Genomic DNA, 20,395 nt, shown 5'->3' on the forward strand with positions numbered 1-20,395 from the left:
TCTCTAATGGACCAGGACAATGTAGTGCGCAGCTATAAGTACACTCCCTTGACCTTCCTTCCCCGTAACCTGTATGAGCAGTTCCAGCGTGCAGCAAACTTCTTCTTCCTGCTCGTTGTAATCATGCAGGTATGTGGTTGTATTTATTTATTTGCTTAAATAAAAAATAACCTTGGAGCATTACTCTTCGTTACTCTTTGTGTGTGCGTGTGTGCGTGCATGTGTGTGTGTGTGTTTATTGTAATACTTAGGTTCCTCTGAAGGAGCATTAGGCAACATTTGTCAAAACTGGTCAAGATTAGGTCTCCAACAGTCAAATAAGAGTTGAATAAGATTTGAACGATTTTTTTAATCTGCCCTCAGAACCTTCAGTGGTTCAGCTAAAGTTAGCATGATAACTACAGGTACCATTATCAAGGACTGTCATGAACTCACTTTCAAGTGACATTCCTCTGCTTGAAAACCAAGTAATAACACTGCAAACATATGAAATTTGGCCCATAAAGAATTATGAGAATGGGCAAGGGGCCATTTGCTGTTCTGTTTTTCTTTGTTATAAGGTTTTGAGGTTTTAAGCTCTGGTATGATCAGCTTTATTATCATTAGTATTTTAGGTTACACGATTCATCTGCATGAAAACCTGTGACCTGAAAATTTTTATTATTGTAAACATGTGATATTCGGCTCACACTGGTATACAAGAAAGGTCAAGACTTCTGCATACTGTTTTTCTTGGTAATGAGGTTTTTTAAGCTTTGGTATAAGCATCAATAGTATCATAAGCATTAAAGCTATGCAATAGGCCATACAGCTGCTTGAAAGTCAAGTTAGTTGATTTACAAGAACGGTCAAGATCCCCTTGTCTGTCCATTTGTCTTTGTAATGGAAACAATTCACAGCTTTCTACATTTTGATGTACATACTGTACCAGTCCAGGAGCAACCAATTTCAGACTGAGATTGCATGGAGTGAAGGGTCACTGGAGAATGTCTATATAATGACTGACAGGACCACAAACACAAACAAGCACGCTGGACTGTAAGGCAGTTTTCCAAATGGGTTTTCTCAGACACATAATACACTTGGTCATGATATTCAGTGGTCATGATTTATACAATTGCTTTTTGTCATGTTCTGCATAGTTTCAGGTTATTTGTGCAACAAAGTGATGAATAAAAACTTTAATAGTGCAACTAACATATAAACCAATATTAAAACCAATGTTTATATGATTAGAAAATTTTTTGATCATACTGAGCAATTTTAATGAATACTTTAACATTTGTTAACTGACAAAATTAAACATCAATTAGAATAAATATTAACTTGCTTTGTTAATATTACTCATGGTTTAATAATGCTAATGTAGTTGGTTTATTATTTTAATATGTTATAGTAAATAATGATAGTTAAGGGATCCTTAATGTTTAATTTAACATTAAATATTATGGAGACTTTTTGTATATCATTAAAAAAAAAAGGAAGATATTATGTTATACACTAGTGCTGGGCAATATGAAGATATAATGTCGCTATTGTGAGAAATAGTGATATAACAATATGCTTTTCTGAGATATTGTGAATATGGTGATATATATATATATATATATATATATATATATATATATATATATATATATATATATATATATACATTTTTAAATAAAATAAAATAAATTATCAGCAATACCCATAATACCCATTGCATAAATCATATTTGTAATGTTTTCGCCTAATTTGTGTCCATAAGGGTTTATTGATAGGCTGTCACTAATGTTTTGGAACTGTGCTTTATTTGATACACAACATTGTGTAAATAACTGGTTCAGTGTGTTATTGTCTGTTCTCCAGTGTATTCCTGCCATTGCTACTCTTTCGTGGTACATCATCATGCTGCCTCTGGTGACTGTACTGACAATTCGTGGGACAAAGGACCTGCTCACAGACCTGGTGAGGAGATCGGTTATGTCGAATAAATCACTCTAGTCACTTAAATAATGTGCTTACTGAACAGTTTAACTCAATGTGAGACTTCTCTTGCCTCCCTGATCATGGGGTCAGAAGTTGGCAGAACATGACTCATCTCATATGAGCTTTCAGTTTCTTCTTGAGAGGTTGACTAGGGTTCCTTGTTTAAGTGCAGAGAAAGGTCTTGTACATTGGTTATTCTCCTTGTTGCCATTGTATCTTTGCCAGTTTTTGTTTAACATTTGTTGGGTATTTTAGCTTGAGCTTGGCCTTGGCAACTGGAAGACTGCACCAGGATTTGTTCCATAAGCGTATCAGCAGGTGCTTAGGTCCTTAGCATCAGGGATGCCATATGAATATCGTTTTTCTTTTTTTCTTAAGCATATTATATAGCACTTTCTATAGAAAATCAACATGCTGTCACAAGTACTGTACATTAATATCTACATATCAAATATATATATATATATATATATATATATATATATATATATATATATATATATATATATATATATATATGATAAAATAAATACTTTTACACTGTTTTTAATTATATTGAGCATACTGAGCTAATTGCCAACTATCCCCTGTCATACATCCTCTGAGACATATGAAGTCATCCATCCACATGTTTTCAAACTGATGCTCATGCTGATGCTCATCACAGAGCAGCTTAACACACTCGGAGGAAAGCACTATGTGCATGCATGATGCACATGATTGGCTAATGTCTCTGATGGACAGGTAAGAGAAAGCAATGCCATCTCTTCCACCAAGAAAGCCAGTTTTGCTCCCTTTAATCCATCTTTACTCATTTACAGTTTTCATCGCATATGTGTCAAGCAGACATTTTAGACGATGGGGCAAAACAACAACAACAACAACAACAACAATAATAATAATAATAATAATAATAATAATAATAATAATAATAATAATAATAATATGTTCCCCTTACAAATATGTAATATGTGTAAGAATGTTTCAAATATTATACTTTTTTTTTTGGAAAAATAATTTTATTAATCAGCATTTATTGATGCCATTACAAACAGCACAACACCCACAAATCTTCTTTCAGCCAATCAGAAAAGCAGAAATTCAACCTATCATCGCAGTCTTTTTAAAAATATTTTATTTTATTGTTCAGCAGCATGTTCAAAATTCAAAAAGATGAGCACGTGCTCATTCATGCAATTACTCAATCAGACAATTTTGTTCCCACAGTGCAATACATAAACTCATGTAGATACAGGTCAAGAGCTTCAGTTAACGTTTTAAGCCATATTAAAATCTTACTGAAAAGTAGCTTTTTATCAACCTCAAAATAAAGAGTCTTACATATCAGGTTGTGTGGCCACCTATCTCATGTGGGAATACAGGTTCATAAGCTCAGTCCAAACATACAGGCACACAAGCTCTTTGGTGGAGCGCACGATCATCCACAGAGTTCTCTCTTTCTCCACTCATTCTCTCTCTCTTATACCCACCGCCTCTCTCTCTCTCTCTCTCTCTCTCTCTCTCTCTCTCTCTCTCTCTCTACTTTTCTTGGTCATTATTATGACACTGCAAAAAGCCAAACTATTTAGACTGATCCTTCAGAAACCAAGAGTATTATTTCTCTCTGCTAAAATTGAGGTTTTAATAATTTTGTTCTATTTAGTACATAGCATTGTCATTTTTTGTTGTTGCCATTATGCTTATTTGTTCCTCATAGAAATACAAATATGAATGGCATTGGTCACTGTCAGGTTAGAATTTTCTCAGCAGCAATTTATTTTAATTGATAATTTATATAAATTATATTATATATAATGTATATTTTAATTTAATTTATATAATTTTGTCTCTTAGAATTTTACTCTCAGCTGGCCCAAACTTGCAGCCACTGTTTCTCTTAAGTGATATTGTTTGTAATTTGTTTGATTTGTTGATGTGCATCAGCTCTGGCATTGCATATGTCTAAAAAATATGTCTCTTAAACACCACATGCAATATCTTCCGAATGCTTTCAAAATGTTGTCCACGGTTAGCTTTTCTGCCTCAGTTCCAGAAAGTTTGAACTTTTGTATATTTCAAACACTTGAGTGGAATAAAGTTGCTCCATTTCTTTTTTTCTTTTTTCTTTTTTTTTAAAGGGTCGGCGTCGCAGTGATGCCAATATTAACAAAAGGCAATGTGACATACTTACTACACAGGGGTTAGTATTAGGGATATCTGTTAATGTATATATACACTGCACATGTAAAAAGCTAAATTCTGTACTATGACTGCAATATTTTTGCAATATTTTTTACTTGCAGCTTCACAGCAGCACAGTGGAAGGATGTATGTGTTGGAGATGTACTGAGAATTCATAGGGACCAGGTGATACCGGTATGTGTGTGTATGTGTGTGTGTGTGTGTGTGTGTGTGTGTGTATGAGAGAGAAGTACTGAGAAGTGTTGTTCTGGCCTTTCTGTGTTCCACAGGCAGACCTGTTCCTCTTATGCAGCACTGAACCCCACAGCTTATGCTATATCGAGACAGCTGACATAGATGGGTAGGAATGCAACTAGTTCTACTGTACTGCTTGCTCCCAAAATCAATGAAGATACATACAGTACAGTGTGGGAAATAAGTATTGAACGTGTCAACATTTTTTTCAGTAAATATATTTCCAATGAGGTTATTCACATGAAATTTTCACCAGACATCAGAATTAACTCAAGAAATCCGGAAATATAAATAATTCACAACATTAAAGTCCATAAATAAAGTTATGTGGAATAAAGAGGAATGACACAAGAAAAAAGTATTGAACACTCTAAGAAAAAGCAGTTCTCCAAGGCAAGGAACCAGCTGAAATCCGTAAATAATTATACCCCCTATATATGCAAATTAATATCAGCTGGGTTAGTAAATTGATGGTCTATTCAAAGGCTTTTCGTTACCGAGGTGTCACACAAGAAACATCTCATGATGGGTAAAAGCAAAGAGCTCTCCCAAGACCTTCGCATCATTATTGTTGGAAAACATATTGATACAATCGGATACAGATGTATTTCTTGAAGCTGTCATTACAAATAAAGGCTTCTCAACTAAGTATTAAATACATTTCAGATAGTGTGTTCAATACTTTTTTCCCCGTGTCATTCCACTTTATTACACATAACTTCATTTATGGACTTTAATGTTTGGATTTCTTTATATGTGTGGATTTCTTGAGTTAACACCAAAGTCTGGTGAAAATTTCATGTGAATAACCTCATTGGAAATATATTTACTGAAAAAAACTTTGCCACATTCAATACTTATTTCCCCCACTATATGCAGACAGTTATTCTGTTTTTGTGCTTTAGTTGTGAAAACGTTATGCATTTGTGATTCTTTGAACACCTGGATACCTTATTGTGCATGTGAGCACACAGACTTTACCACAAAGTGATAAATGAATTTGCTATGAAAAGTATTTGCTATGAAATACACATCTCAATCCCCGAGACCTTCTCGATGACTTTTATTTGGTGTTCATAGAAACACAGTTACAAATGTAACTAGTAGGGATGAACCAATATACAAAATTCAAATTTGATATGATATGGTGTCTCAATATCATACATTTTCAATACAGCAAAAATAAACATTGTCTGAATATGTGCCATAGACTTATATTTTGGAATGATTAAAACATTCAACACTATAAAAGTATTCAATAATGAAACAGTGTTTGTGTGATCAATTCAGACACTTAGCAGCATATAACAAAAGAAAGAGTAACATTAGAGAGTAACAAAATGGCTTTCTGTGCTGGTGCACAGGGTTACAAGGTCTCAGCAAAATTTAAAACTATCAGGCATTAGAAAAGGGAGTCATATTTTTCTTCTTTTTCTGTTTATCTATTGGAAATAAGTTTACTGTGGTGCACATTTGGTGTAAAACAAACAAACAAACAAACAAACAAACAAAAAACCAACCCTGACAGACCTGCTGGTATCACTTTCAACGGGGCATGTTTGAAGCACAGGGCACTTTATTTTGCATTCAGTTGTTAATAAAATGATATGATATGATATGAAAACACTCCCTGTTTTCAGCTGCTGCCGCTGACTTGCCCTAACACCATCCGGAGGTGAAAAATGGGAGCTGAGTGTGTAAGTCTTCCCTCGCCAGTACATAGTCTCTCCGATGCCAAAACTCCCGCAGTGCCTCCTCCCTGCAACACATGGTAACTTGGCAGGCTGAACTTCAGGGGATCTTGGAGCAGCAGTGGACCCTAGACATGTGGTGCGCAGGCCCATCAGTGTATGGATATACCCTGCCACCTTGTCAACCACTGCCACAGCTATGGGTAAAATAGCAGCTTGGTGCCACCGTTTGCACGGATGAAGCCATTTACTGGCTCAACAGGTTGAAAACAACAAATTAAAAGCAACGCAACGCAACGTAAAGAGCTGGCATTCTTTGGAGTAGATATGGACTAGATATCTCATGCCACCCTGGTGACTGATGTATTTGACCATCCAGACACTGTCCAAATGGACCAACATGTGGCAGTGTCTCAGAGCCAACAAGAAAAATTTGGGTGCCAGTTCTTAGTTCTAGCTGGTTGTGTTCTGTCCTCACACTGGGGCTTTACATGCCCACTATGTGTTAACTCTAATAGCCCTAAGTGGACAACTGTCGCAGCTATAGTTAACAGTCCAAGCATCCTTAGCAGGAGCTGGAACTGCACATACTGACCAGCCTGAATTTGTATACAGCAGAGTGGATAGCATTCTCAGTCAATCTAGCTTCAAACCACTGAACTGTGCAGTCTATTTTGGTACTAGAGGAATTTTTTACCAGTCCACCTTGAGGCTAATGTCAGTGTGTAATGTGTAATGTATGCGAAGTAATGTGTGGGAAGGATGGCGGATGTGTCCCGAAGGGCCTGCTCCTTAATGGGAGCACACCCAATACAGTTGTTCTTGGGAGGGCAAGATGGCGCCAGTGTGGTTGGCTTGCCATTTGTTGCTGTTACTCTGCTCGCTCCCTGTGTTGTTTCTTTTACTCCCGAATTGTTATGCACGACCCGAACGACAAACATTGCTGGACATTCGAACCTCCTTTCTTGCTTCCAGTATGGCCAATGTGGAGTGTTTTATAAATTAAACTTTTAGGTCTTTTTCTTCCTTCGACTACACTGGGCTGTATATGGCGATGGCCTCTCGATCTTACATGGAGAATGCGCAGGAGGGAACGTGAGAAACGGACTGGGGTCTCTACCCGACGGAAAACTCACCTGCGGGCTAGCTATGAATCCAGCCTTTCTGTCCTGGCTTGGAAGTAGGCACACGACACACCCGTGGCCTGCCATTTGCTGGATTTTTCCTCCCACTGGCTTTGTCCTATCCTTCTTGTCTGCTCGTCTCCTGGCCCTCGGTTCGGCACTGCCCACATCGGCTTCTGCGCTCGATGAGAAGGAGTGAATCATGCTAATCTTCATCTCCTGAGAAGAGCTTCAGTCTCTCCTAGCGTCATCACTCCACACAGAATGGCCTTGATCAATGCTCACTATGTAGCTAATAAGACCTTTCTGTGGAAGGATTTTTTTTCTCTTTTAACAAGTTGGATTTTATGTTTATAACCTGGTCACAGGTTACAATTTTGGTCACAATTTCTGATCGATTTTTATTAGTTGGTAATTTTAATGTTCGTGTATGCTGCCCGTTAAATTCATTATCAAAGGAGTTCTTAACCCTCATCGAGTCTTTTAACCTGGTTCAGTGGATAAAAGATCCTAGTCACATAATTGGCCACACTTAAGTCTCGGCAGTATTTATCTCAATTTCATTTGACTTTTAATCTGCTGTTCAATGATTTGAGTTCAAAACTATCTCTGGATTCGTCACTTCCTGATCTGGATGCTGACCAAGATCTCGAGTTGCTAAATGCTGCATGGCTGGATATTTTTTGAATGTGACTACTCCTTTTAAAGTGTTTAAACCAAAACCCAAAACAGATCGTTGGCAAACTTCCGACACTCACTTGCTCAGACAAGCTTGCAGAAAAGCAGACTGGAAATGGCAAAAGGGCTGTCTTCAATCTTCATATGAGCTGTTCAAGGACTGCTTTCTGGCTTTCCAGAATGCTACCAAGGCTGCAAAAGCTGTCTTTTTCTCTATTTTAATCTCAAACAGTTGCCATAGACCAAATGTCTTGTTCTTGGTCATAAATGCTGTTTTAAACCCAACTGTTAATCATATACCTAATCCTCCCAATGCACTCTGTGAATCCTTCTTGAGTTTTTTCATTGATAAAATTTCCAATTTAAGACAGCAGGCGATACTTTCATATAAGGCTCCTTTTGCATCTTGTCAGCCGCTATGGGAGGTTTTTGTTCCCATTTCTCTACAATCTTTCACAGAAATTATTGCCACCCTCAAAACATCTGTCTGTCCTCATGATGTGATTCATCCCTGGTATTTTAAACTGCTAATAGAGTCTATTGGCCCAGGTCTGTTATCCTTTTTGAAGAAATGTTTACCAACCGGTTCTGTTCCTGCATGCCTGAAAGTGGCCACTGTTACTCCCCTACTTAAGAAGCCTTCTTTAGACACATCTGTCTTAAATAATTATCACCCTATCTCTGTGGTTCCTTTTATCTCCAAGTTACTGGAAAAAGTTGTGGTGTGCCAATTTCAGTCATTTTTAAATGATAACCAAATTTCTGAAGTTTTCTAGTCAGGTTTCTTCCAGTCACAGTCAGGGTTTGCTTCTGATACCAGTACTCTGTGATTTTAGTTCTCTTAGACTTCTGCAGCCTTCGACACTGTTGATCACACATTGTTTCTATCTAGATTAGAATCCCATGTGAGCTAAAAGGTTCTGTACTTAATTGGTTTAAATCCTATCTATCCGATTGATATTTTTCTGTCAGGATTGGCAATTTTACCTCCTCTTCTGCTTCCCATGAATCTGGAGTTCCCCAGGGTTCTATTCTGGCACCTTCACTCTTCTCCCTGTACATGCTCCCCTTAGGTTCGATTCTGAGACAGTATGGAGTATCCTTCCACTTTTATACGGATGATACTCAGATCTACCTGTTGTTAAAAAGAAACGACCCTTTAGCATTAGAAACTCTTTTATCCTGTCTCTATGAGGTTAAACTCTGGTTAGCCAGTAACTTTTTGACTCTAAACGAGTCCAAGACCGAGGTTATAGTTTTTGGTTCATCCGACAAATTTGAGTTTAATAATACTGCTCGGGGAAATTTGTCTGTTTTTAATTCTTATTTTATATGGAACCTTGGTGTTTTCCTAGACAGTCGGTTAACATTAGACAAACATGTGTCCTCTGTCGTTGCCTCTCGCTTTTTTCAGCTTCGCTTGCTCTCCAAAATAAAATATTTTCTGCCTGAAAAGTCCCTTGAGATAGCCATTCATGCCTTTATAACCCTGCGTTTGGATTACTGTAATTCTCTTTTCTGCAGTATTTCTGTCACAGGTACCTTGACTTCACCTGGTTCAAAATGCTGCAGGTAAATTTCTAAAAAAAATGGTGGCAAATATGATCATGCCACTCCCACTTAGTTTAGCTGCTACAGTGCCATGCAAAGTACATTATCTTTCCTTATGCGCTTTTCCTATCATGTTCATGTAAACTGGAACACATATAGACATTTACACACCTTGTTTTCCTGCTCAGCATGAGAGGATGTTAATGTTTCAGTTTAAATCCCTTTACTGATTTAAATAAAAGCAGCGCATATCCATTTTTCCTCGCATTACTTGTCTGAGCTAGGGTTTGGCAGAATTGAGAGACTGTCAGCCAATAAAACATGAGTGTTTCCATGTATTTTCCTGTAAACCTGTCGGATTGGTCTCGCCTCCGTTCACTGAAAATATAAAATTACAACACTGCCATCTTCTTTTAATGACTTTCAGTTATGTTGTGACACACTGCTCCAAGTGGAGAATTATTCAGGGCTAAAGAAAACATCTTCGGGGCTACAGCCCCAAATGCCCAGGCCAGCTTACGCCCCTGTTCAGGTACAGCAGTATCATTATGCCTCTGGCCATCCGTGGCAACAAAGCTGCCTGCATGCATCTTGTGAGCACCTTCATCATTTGGTGATGAGAGTCGTATGTCAGTGGTCAGTCCAATCTGTGCCACCACCTTTCTGAGCGTGGCTACCACGGCCTGTTAAGAGCCTGTCAACAAAGCATGCAAGCTGGTTGAGGCTAAGTCAGATTCACTTCTAGACCATGCTGACATTGAATATTGCGCTTCACCTGCTGTTTGTTCAGACAGGAAGAAACATCTCCTAGACATCTAACTCTCATTGCTTGAGGAATGTCTGCTCCTTGGATATAGTGGAGATAAAAAAAAAAAATCTACACACCCCTGTTAAAATGGCAGGTTTTTGTTATATATATAAAAAATGAAACCAAGATAAATCATGGCAGAACCATTTTTACCTTTATTGTGAAATTTTAACCTATAAATTAAAGTGAAAAATATTAATAATCATTTTGGGGAACCTTTTTAATTTTATTTATTTATTTATTTATTTATTTTTTTACAATAACCTGGTTGCATACGTGTGCACACCCCTAAACTAATACTAGTTGAAGCACCTTTAGATTTTATCACAGCATTTTTGGGTGAGTCAATCGGTTTGGCACATCTTGACTTAGCAATGTTTTGTCATTATTACTTGCAAAAGCATTCTAACTCTGTCAGATTGGACACCACACAGATTTTTGATTGGATCTAGATCTGGACTCTGACCGGGCCATTCCAAAACCTTGGTATTGTTTTGGTGAAGCCATTCCTTTGTTGATTTGGAGGTTTGCTTTGGGTCAATGCTGAAAGGTGAAATTCCTCTCCTTCTTAAAATAGGCTTTCATCTTGCCACCCTACCCCATACCACAGAGATATGAAGAATTCTGGAGATTGTTGTCACATGAAGGGAGCAACCAGTACTTGCCAGAAATTACTGCAATTCTTTGTTGCTGTCCAGTCAATGGTGCTGTAGGCCTCTTGGCAGCCTCCCTGACCAGTTTTCTCCTGATCGTCTCATCAATTTTAGAGGGACGTCCTGTTCTTAGTTGTTACAACACAGACTCGGAACTGGATGCAAGTGCAGGGTAATATAAAGTTAATGTTTCTGCAGTCCTCTGAGGGTTACACATTTAGCTCCCTTAAATAGTACAAAACTCCCCATGCTCTTCAGCAAAAAAGTCCTTCATCCAGCACAACATTTGAAGAAACACGTAACTTCTGGGGCATAGCCAGCCATTCAGAAGTTCAGAAAATTCTGGGGCATAGCCAGCCGAAAAAAAATTAAATGTTCAAATGAAAGCTGACATTTGACCCATTTTCTAATGTCTTATTTTTAACTTGAGCATGAGATTGAAAGAATGGAAAACAAAATTTTAATTCGTTTTGGATTTGTAAATGAATAATAAAATAACAAGCCATTTCTTTTTTTCCATTTTCTGATATTTGGTCCTTAATTGAATATGAAAAAAAAAAACACACGAATGATTCAAAATCGGATTCAAAAGCAGCATAATAAACAGTCCAGGGTCGAGCGATCAGCAAACAGAGTAACAGAGGCAAAACAGTAATTAAAAATGCGGACAAGGCAAATCTCAAAACCAGGAAGCAAGACCAATAACAACGGCTTGGTAATGACAGAACACACGGGAAACTGAGCAAGCACTTCACAGTGAGGCTGTAACAAAAGGGGGTTTATATGCTGCACAGTGATTGGTGTGTGAATGAGAACACGTGTGTGCCATTAAAAGTCCGGTGACTGTAAGCGTGGGAGTGTGTGTGTGTGTGTGGGTGTGTGTGTGTGTGTGTGTGCTGTGGGAAGTGGAGTCCAGGGCGGCCATGTTTGTAGGCCGCTGTGCATGCTGTTTAATCTAACATTAGTAGTCACTGTCATGCCATATTTTCTCCACTTGTTGGTTATTGTGTTTAAAGTGTTCCACGGTATGTCCAATGCCTTGTGAATTTTTTGTAATCATTAGTGATGGGAAGTTCGGATCATGTTACTGACTCGGATCTTTGAATCTCGTTCAGCAAAATGAACGAATCTTTTTTCGAGTCATTTCGTTCATTTTGTTAATTTCAGCAGAATGTAACTCAAATGCTACATGTTAAATTCCCCAACACATCTAGTACGTACGCAAACGTTAATCACAGTTGGAATAAAAAAATAAACTATAGGTTAATGGATCCAAGGCCAAATTATGAGAAACAGAAATGATTAATTAATAGCTTAGCTGGGTCTTCAGGATATACAGTCTGTTAGTTCACCTCACCTCCCCATTCGAGTAGTTCTTTTGTCACGTCACATTTGTCACGTCTGTTCCCCGGAAACAGAAATGATTAGTTCACCTCTCGAGTCTTCGGGTTGTTCTTCCAGTGACCGGTGACCAGAAGAACGAATGACTCAGACCCAAAGACTCGTGAGGTGAACTACTCAAATTCTGCTTCCGGGATTGCATGGTGCATTAGGCAATGCAATACCGGAAACAGAAATGATTAGTTCATCTCTCGAGTCTTCGGGTATGAGTCATTCATTCATCCGGTGACCGCCCCATAGGCTGAATGCAGTGGGGTTGTGACGTGATGAACAAACGAGTCGAACCTGAAGAGCTGAGACGTGAACTAATCATTTCTGTTTCCTGTACAGAACCTGTGGGGGTGTTGCAGCACATGCGCGGTCAAAAATGAACAAATCACTCTCTTAGACAACTCGTTGTTCCTGAGTCATATTAAAGATTTGTTCAAAATGAACAAATCGTTCATGAATGACACATCACTAGTCACCATCTCCTGTCTGATATTTTTCAACACTGAGATCCCGTATCTGCAGCCCAATGGTTTTCCCAGTTGTATGTAACCAACATGTGAGGAAAATCCTTTAGGAACAGCTGTATTTTATTTGAGGTTAATCAGTCACATTAATTGATGGCAGGCGTATACTAATCAGTATTAGACATGAGTTTGAATGTAATGGGTTAAGTCTGAACACTGCCACATTCCCAGTTATAAAAGGTTATGCAACCAGGTTACTGTAAAATTTTTCATTTTTCTCCCCCCTCTTAATAAATGCTTCTTATTGTTTTTCACTTTAATTTACAGCTTAAAATTTCACACAGGTAGAACAAAGGTAGAAAAGGTTCTGACATGATTTATCTGACATTTTAACAGGGGTGTGTAGATTTTTTCTGTCAGCACCTTTGTGGACACAGAAACTATTACAGAGATAGCCATTGATGATGGTATTTTATAGCATATACTACATCATACTACATCATACTACATCATACGGTCACCACATGATTTTGTGGCAAGGTTTCAATGTGTGCGCACATGTAAGAAGGTATCTAGGTGGTAAACATCGCCCCTGCCGATTAGAAGGAATGAAAGAAAACTTGAATTTTTACTTACAGCTTATTTTTACTTATGGTGTTAATACTTGACTCCTGTCTCTTAATTTGTTTGCAGAGAAACCAACCTGAAATTTCGCCAGGCTCTGAGTATCACCCACAATGAATTAACAAGTGGTCCAGTAGAAGAGCTTCTCCAGTTTTTTGACGGTTAGATCATCAGTCATTATGTTTGTATGAAACAAATGTACTATTAACTTTCAGAACAAATAAATATATGTATTTTCCTTGTTCCTCTGCCTGTCTGCTTTGCTTGCTCTCTCTCTCTCTCTCTCTCTCTCTCTCTCTCTCTCTCTCTCTCTGTGTTTATTACATGGCTTTAGGGCCAGATAGCACTGCTTTACTCAAGTTTGGCTTATCCATCGCCTCATCTAGATCTGTTTTGGATTACTTGGATTGTTCTGTTCTGTTCTGAATGTTCTGAGGCTGGTCCTGATGCATTGCAGTGTTAGGGTTTGTTAGTGAATTGTCAGTGTGTGTTAATGCAGTGTGGGTGCTTTACTGTACTGAGGTTCAGGACCAGCTCTGTGCCATGTTCAGCTTCTTCATATCTGTCAACCTAACTGTAAAGGAAATATGGAGATGGGTGATGGAAAACCTGTAAAATCTGATTTAAAGAAAAGATAAGTAATACCTTTTTTTGTCCAGTCAGCTGATACAATGTGAATTTCTCAGGTGGGTAGCTTGCTTTCCACTCTTAAGCATTTGCAGAGTTAAATTGTAACACTGGCTGACACCTTTTCATTTCCTTTTATTTTAATTTTAACACTGATGCCCCTGGCACTGTGATCTTATCATGCCCACTCGCGGTACAAAATGCATAGTGTTTATCTAGTTTTGACATCTGTGTGCAGTCAAACTGAAGATCTGTCCTGTATCTGTGTAGCCAGTGATACTGTAATGGCACTTTCCAACATGCCAGTATTTTGTAAAACAAACTTTTTTGTTGGTATGCATTGAGTGTAAAAAACAAAAAACAAACAAACAAAAAAAACCAACAACAACAACAACTTTGAGATTTGAATTCATTTGCACGAGACTGCAACAAAGTGGCATAAAAAGTCTCACAGGTAACAAGTGAGACTTGACAGGTAAGGCTCTTCACACTGCAGGACGTTGAAGTGGTATGGGTGCAGCACATTGTTGTTTAAGTAGAGCAAGTATTTAATGCTTCTTATTTGAATTTTGAGTAACAGTGGAAATTGGCCTAATTCAGCTCTGTAGCCATTGTGCATTGTGTTTCTTTGTATTCAAAGAAAGTGCTTACAGAGGTTGTGTGTGAAATAATAATAATAATAATAATAATAATAATAATAATAATAATAATAATAATAAGCCCTGCATGCTTTCACTGTAAGTTTTTTGACTGCTGGAGTGAAACATCCAGTTGACATAATTTTAGTCCTAAGTAATTATATATCTCCACATTTCTATTTTCTGTGTCCCTGTGTATATAAAAAGTGGTGAGATTTGGCTCTTTTCTGGAGGTTTTTTTTTTTTTTTTTTGAGGCTTACTGTCAGGGCCCAGGCCTGACAGTACTGCTGCAACAGGTTCAGGTTCTATTGCGGACCCTGAGCACTGGGGGACATTAGGACCAGCTCGTCTGCACTTTCTTGGGTAGCATGAGACCAAGGGCTGCAGGCTGCTCTAAGATGGAGGCCAATTGTGTAATGTAAATAGGATAAAAGAATTCGGTCCATTTGTTGGCAAGTTTTATACTGCACTTGTTGTTTGTGTACATTGATTTGATTATATCATATGTTTTAACTCCTATACCACTTTTCACTTTGTAATAAACTGAAGAAAAAAAAAAAGTAATACATTTTCCAAACTGAATCCAGTGCTGTTTTTAAGTAAAATGTGAACATCTGTAAAACATGTTACTCTTTTTCGCAGGGGTTGTTTGGTGTGAGGGGCCAAACAGTCGCCTGTATTCTTTCAAAGGGGAGTTACACTGGCAGGGACAGTGTTATCTGCTGGACAATGATCACATACTGCTCAGGCAAACTGTACTGCGCAACACTGACACTGCATATGGCCTTGCAATTTACACAGGTATACACACCTATTTAATAGATAACTGATAAAATGCAGTCCGGGTACTCGTATGCATTATTAATTAGATTTGTGCAAAATTTCTTAACAGTCATACAAGCATGGACCCAGAAGATTATAACATATCATATGAAAGAGAACATTAGGATTAAAAAACAACAACACTCTCTTCAATTATATCGCAGGCTCTGACAGTAAGATTCTCAGGAACAGTGGAAACCTGAAAATGAAGAAGACCCAGGTGGAGAAGTTTCTTAACAAAGTAGTAGGGATGGTAAGAGTGGACTATGGCTATTATTTTTCAAAGGTTTATTATATACACACAATGGACAACCAACCAGCAATGTTCACCTTAAAGGTTTTTATTGACTTTATTTACTGACTCTCGCCCAGGTGTTGTTATGCACAGTTATGGAATGGACTACCATTTACCAGATGATAGGAAGTGGTTCATTCTTATCACAACAGTGATACTGACATAGTAGTGTGTGTTGTGCTGGTATGAGTGTATGCTGAGCAGCATAGTTAGGGTTTAATGACATTTTAAACTTACTGGCAAAGTTATTATAAACACCTACATTTTTAGTCTTGTAGGTGTACAGTTATAAACTATACACACCATGATTTCAGTGATAATTTTTATGATGGCAGGTATGATGACTTAAAAATCCCAAAAACCTTACTCCACCAAAAGAAGACACAGTTGCACAATTTTCTGTGTCAATAGCAAGCAGAAAGCCTTTGTGACCTTGAGAAGCCATGTATTTCCAAATACAGTATGTTATTTTTGTATATGTTAAGTCTTTGTACATCATTTACATAACAATTACAAAAAGCAAGCTCAGAAACATATTTGTGGGTAGCAAAACACCTTCTGAAACTTGTAATTATAGTTTAATGTGACAATTCTGTGATTTTTCAAGATATTGAACCATGAAGTTATGAACCTCAATGAGGTGAAAAACTTTATACTATGTACAGTGCATCCAGAAAGTATTCACAGCGCTTCACTTTTTCCACATTTTGTTATGTTACAGCCTTATTCTAAAAGGCTGTGAACACTTATGTACTTGTGCTTTTTTTTTGTTTTTTATTTTTAATAAATTTGCAAAGCTTTCGAACAAACTTCTTTCACGTCGTCATTATGGGGTATTGTTTGTAGAATTTTGAGGAAAATAATGAATTTAATCCATTTTGGAATAAAGCTGTAACATAACAAAATGTGGGAAAAGTGAAGCGCTGTGAATACTTTCTGGATGCACTGTACTTCCAAACTATATTCTGGTATATAATGTCTTGCATAAAGTATATTCAGTGGTATGTAATATGTTTATATTGTGCCAATTTTTTATTATTATTTTATTTGATTTTTTTTTGCCAAAAATATCAGAAAGATCCAAGGCTCCAAGGCCTTGATTTGTAACTGATCTTACAATTTTGTATTGATGGATCATGCCACACAAAATTTGTAATTATTACCATACAAATCTCTCTAAGAAAAGTTTTGTATATCTCGTTTTTTAGATTGTCCTCTCAATGCTGATTATCGCTCTGCTCTTGGCTGTGGGATGTGCACTCTTTGAGCATTTGATTTCCCCAAATATCGAAGTTCTCGCTGCCATAGATGGCAATTTCAAGGCTGCCTACTGGGGATTCCTGACCTTTTGGGGCTATATCGTCCTGCTAAGCCCTGCAATGCCCCTATCCCTCTACATCTCGTAAAGACTCTCAATACATATACTCAGCAAAAAAAGAAACATTCTCTCACATTCAACTGCTTTTATTTCCAGCAAAATTTCTTAACATGTGTAAATATTTGTATTAACATGAACAGATTCAACAACTGAGAGATAAACTGAACAAGTTTCACAGACATTTGAGGAACAGAAATGGAGTAATGAGTCCCTGAACAAATGGGGGCAATATTAAAAGTAGCAGTCAGTATCTGGTGTAACCTCCAGCTGCTTTAAGTACTGCAGTGCACCTCAGTGCACCAGATTGGTCAGTTCTTGCTGTGAGATGTTACTCCACTCTTCCCCAAGGCATTTGCAGGTTCTCGATCATGTCTGGGGGGACACACGGTTACATGTAATTTCCCACTGCAAGGACGATCAGCTGTCCTTCCTGTCTCCCTGTAGCACCGTCTTAGCCGTCTTACATTACAGACATTGCAGTTTATCGCTCTGGACACATCTGCAGTCCTCATGCCTCCCTGCAGCAGGTTTATGGCATGTTCACGCAGGTGAGCAGGAACCCTAGACATCTTTCTTCTGGTGTTTTTCAGAGTCAGTAGAAAGGTCTCTTTAGTGTCCTAACTTACTGTAACTGTGACCTTAATTGCCAACGCCTGTAAACTGTTCGTGTCTTAAGGACTGTTCCACAGGTGCATGTGCAATAATTATTAATGGTTCATTGAACAAGCATGAAAAACATCATTTAAACCCTTTCCGATAAAGAACTGTAAAGCTTATTTGGATTTACGAAATTATCTTTAAAATACAGTCTCCTGAAAAAGGGATGTTTCTTTTTTTGCTGAGTATATATGTGTTTCATTAAACTGATTTAATCTAATAAGTCTTTTTGAAGTTACTTAACTTGTATGAAGTATTTAACCTGTGGTTGATTTATTATGCTTTGCCCTGTTGAGGTTTGAGCTGATCCATGTGGTGCAATGCGTCCTGATTGATTGGGACATTGAAATGTACTATGAGGAGAGCAACAGCCCTGCACAGGTCCAAACTAAGTCTTTGTCTGAGGAACTGGGTCAGGTGGGCCACCTGCTCACTGATAAGACGGGTACTCTCACACAGAACCACCTCCTGTTTCGCCAGTGCTGCATTGCTGGCCAGATTTACGGTCTGTACACTACTCTTTTTTATCCAATTATCATCTCATTACCATTTAATGGGATATTTAAAGATTACGAGTAATTCTGTTAACGTGAAGTAAAGTTGATGTAGGTTTTGCATTTTGCAGTGATGTGTGGAATGTCTGAAATGTATTTATTTCAGTTATCCCATATGATTTATTTATGATTTAATAAACATGCATGTATTTTGTTTGTGACACAGGAGATTTGGCAGCAAATTCAAAGGTAAGATTCAACATTTTCATGAAAACAGCAGTGTACAGTAGTTTTTTTTTTACTGTGCATAATCTAGATTCAGCTCCTGAAGTACTGGCAACCTTGATAAAGATAGGTAAAGGGTTATTTTAAAATGTCTTTAACAATAATTTACTGAAGCAAAAAAACAAACAAACACCTTAATCATTATAATATTTTTAAACAAAACCATGTGTTTCAGTGATTGGCATGCCTATAAATCCTAATGGACAAAATGTAAAAAAGAAAAATAAATTGTTCCCATTTATATTATACATGTTAAATTTCACCTGAGTATTTAGGAATTCTTAAGCAGTCATCCATGACTTCCTGTATCATTAGTATAAATATACTTTGACACAAAGGCCATACTCCCTTAATCATTCATCAACATGGTAAAGATTAGAGAATTCTCAAAAAGAGAGTCTCATGAAATGGGACAAAGGTGTGTTTACCTTCAAAAATAAGGTACTGGATATAAAAATGACTATGTATTATCCATTAATAGGACAATAATTAAGGAGTTTTCAACAACCAGAGCTGTAATTAACCTTCCTGAAGGCAGACACAAAAGTATTTTCCCCCACACATGGATGTTTAGAGAGGCAAAGGTTTCTTCAGTGATCATGGTCAGAGATTTGTAGAAGCATTCACCAAGTCACCAAATCTCTAAACTATAATTAAATGCTATGTCCATACCAGCAAATTATTTGGTAGGCATGGCAGAAGAAAGTGTTTTCTTTCATCTAACCACATATTAGTTCCTGGAGTTCACTATCTGCTATGTACATTTTGACAGTAACAGGGTTCTGTGGTGAAACAAAAACAGAGCTTTTCAAGGACTACATGAAGTACTAGGAGATTTTTAAATGAAAACTACACTAGACAGTGGAGAGTCTAGATTTGGATCACTGTCTAGCTGGAAGAGCTAACCACAAGCCATTTGAAGCTTCCTGAAAAAGTCAGTGTAGTTTTCATTAAAAAAATCTCCTAGTACTTCCAAATCAATGCAAAAAAAAAAGTACTGAACACAGGGTTGCCAATGTTTGTAAGACTTGGTTTGGTAAAAATATAGTTCTGATTAAGATAAAAAAAAAAAAGTATATACTTTAATTAAAGCTTAGGTTTCTCTCAAGATTAATTTAAACCACTAAGAAATATATTCTTAATCTGTTTTTACCTATAATACTGAAGCTGACTGTACATAAATCCATCTGCTCTCCTGTGCAGCCATTGGACCTGAGCTGGAACTGCTTTTCATGTGGCGGGCTGCCCTTCTCTGACCAGCGGCTGGTGGATCGTTTGCGGGGACAGAGCTGCCCCGAGAGCAGAGAATTCTTCACAGCCCTGGCACTGTGTCACACTGTCATGTGTGAGTGGAGAGATGGTCAGTCCCACCCTGTTACTTCTCTCATTTTCCATGTCAAGACAATGTAAAATTCAGTAAAATGATAAGGGCTAAGGTTAAGAAAACCAAGCCAACAACAGGAGTAAGACAACCAAAAACAGTGATTCTGAATGAATAAATATTGAAACAATGCAAGCCGTGTCAAGTTAAACATGAATGTTCTGAAAGGGTAATGTGTAGAGTGACTTAAGTCCAAATGTTACATCAGTTTTTGCATGGGAAATTTATGCATATTCAGAGTTCAGTTATGCAGTCCAGTCATTTTTTCAGGGCTCTCCATTCTGAAAATGCAAATCACCTGCATGTAGTTCACATTTCTGAGGTTGCCAGATTTTTCTTTGTATAGTGCTTTTACACTTTTGTATCAGAATAGTCTAAATAGTTTTTTGCTTTTGTATAGTCAAATTAGACCTGAGCCTGGAAAG

The 20,395-nt window shown here is 37.6% G+C and overlaps 1 protein-coding gene across 1 annotated transcript in view; it reads left to right on the top strand.

The window, feature by feature from the left end:
- The first annotated feature begins 1,838 nt into the window (after positions 1–1,838).
- The window catches only part of LOC128613883 (phospholipid-transporting ATPase IC-like), a 34,650-nt gene continuing 16,093 nt past the window's right edge, over positions 1,839–20,395 (top strand). The window contains exons 1-11 of the mRNA XM_053635037.1: positions 1,839–1,950; positions 4,110–4,171; positions 4,275–4,347; positions 4,443–4,513; positions 13,462–13,553; positions 15,301–15,459; positions 15,645–15,733; positions 16,984–17,177; positions 18,107–18,315; positions 18,531–18,553; positions 19,793–19,934. Coding sequence (XP_053491012.1) covers positions 1,891–1,950; positions 4,110–4,171; positions 4,275–4,347; positions 4,443–4,513; positions 13,462–13,553; positions 15,301–15,459; positions 15,645–15,733; positions 16,984–17,177; positions 18,107–18,315; positions 18,531–18,553; positions 19,793–19,934 — 1,174 coding nt within the window. The 5' untranslated portion in view covers positions 1,839–1,890. The remainder of the gene's footprint in view (positions 1,951–4,109; positions 4,172–4,274; positions 4,348–4,442; positions 4,514–13,461; positions 13,554–15,300; positions 15,460–15,644; positions 15,734–16,983; positions 17,178–18,106; positions 18,316–18,530; positions 18,554–19,792; positions 19,935–20,395) is intronic.

The sequence above is a fragment of the Ictalurus furcatus genome, chromosome 10 (assembly GCF_023375685.1).
Source record: "Ictalurus furcatus strain D&B chromosome 10, Billie_1.0, whole genome shotgun sequence".
Classification (NCBI taxonomy): domain Eukaryota; kingdom Metazoa; phylum Chordata; class Actinopteri; order Siluriformes; family Ictaluridae; genus Ictalurus; species Ictalurus furcatus.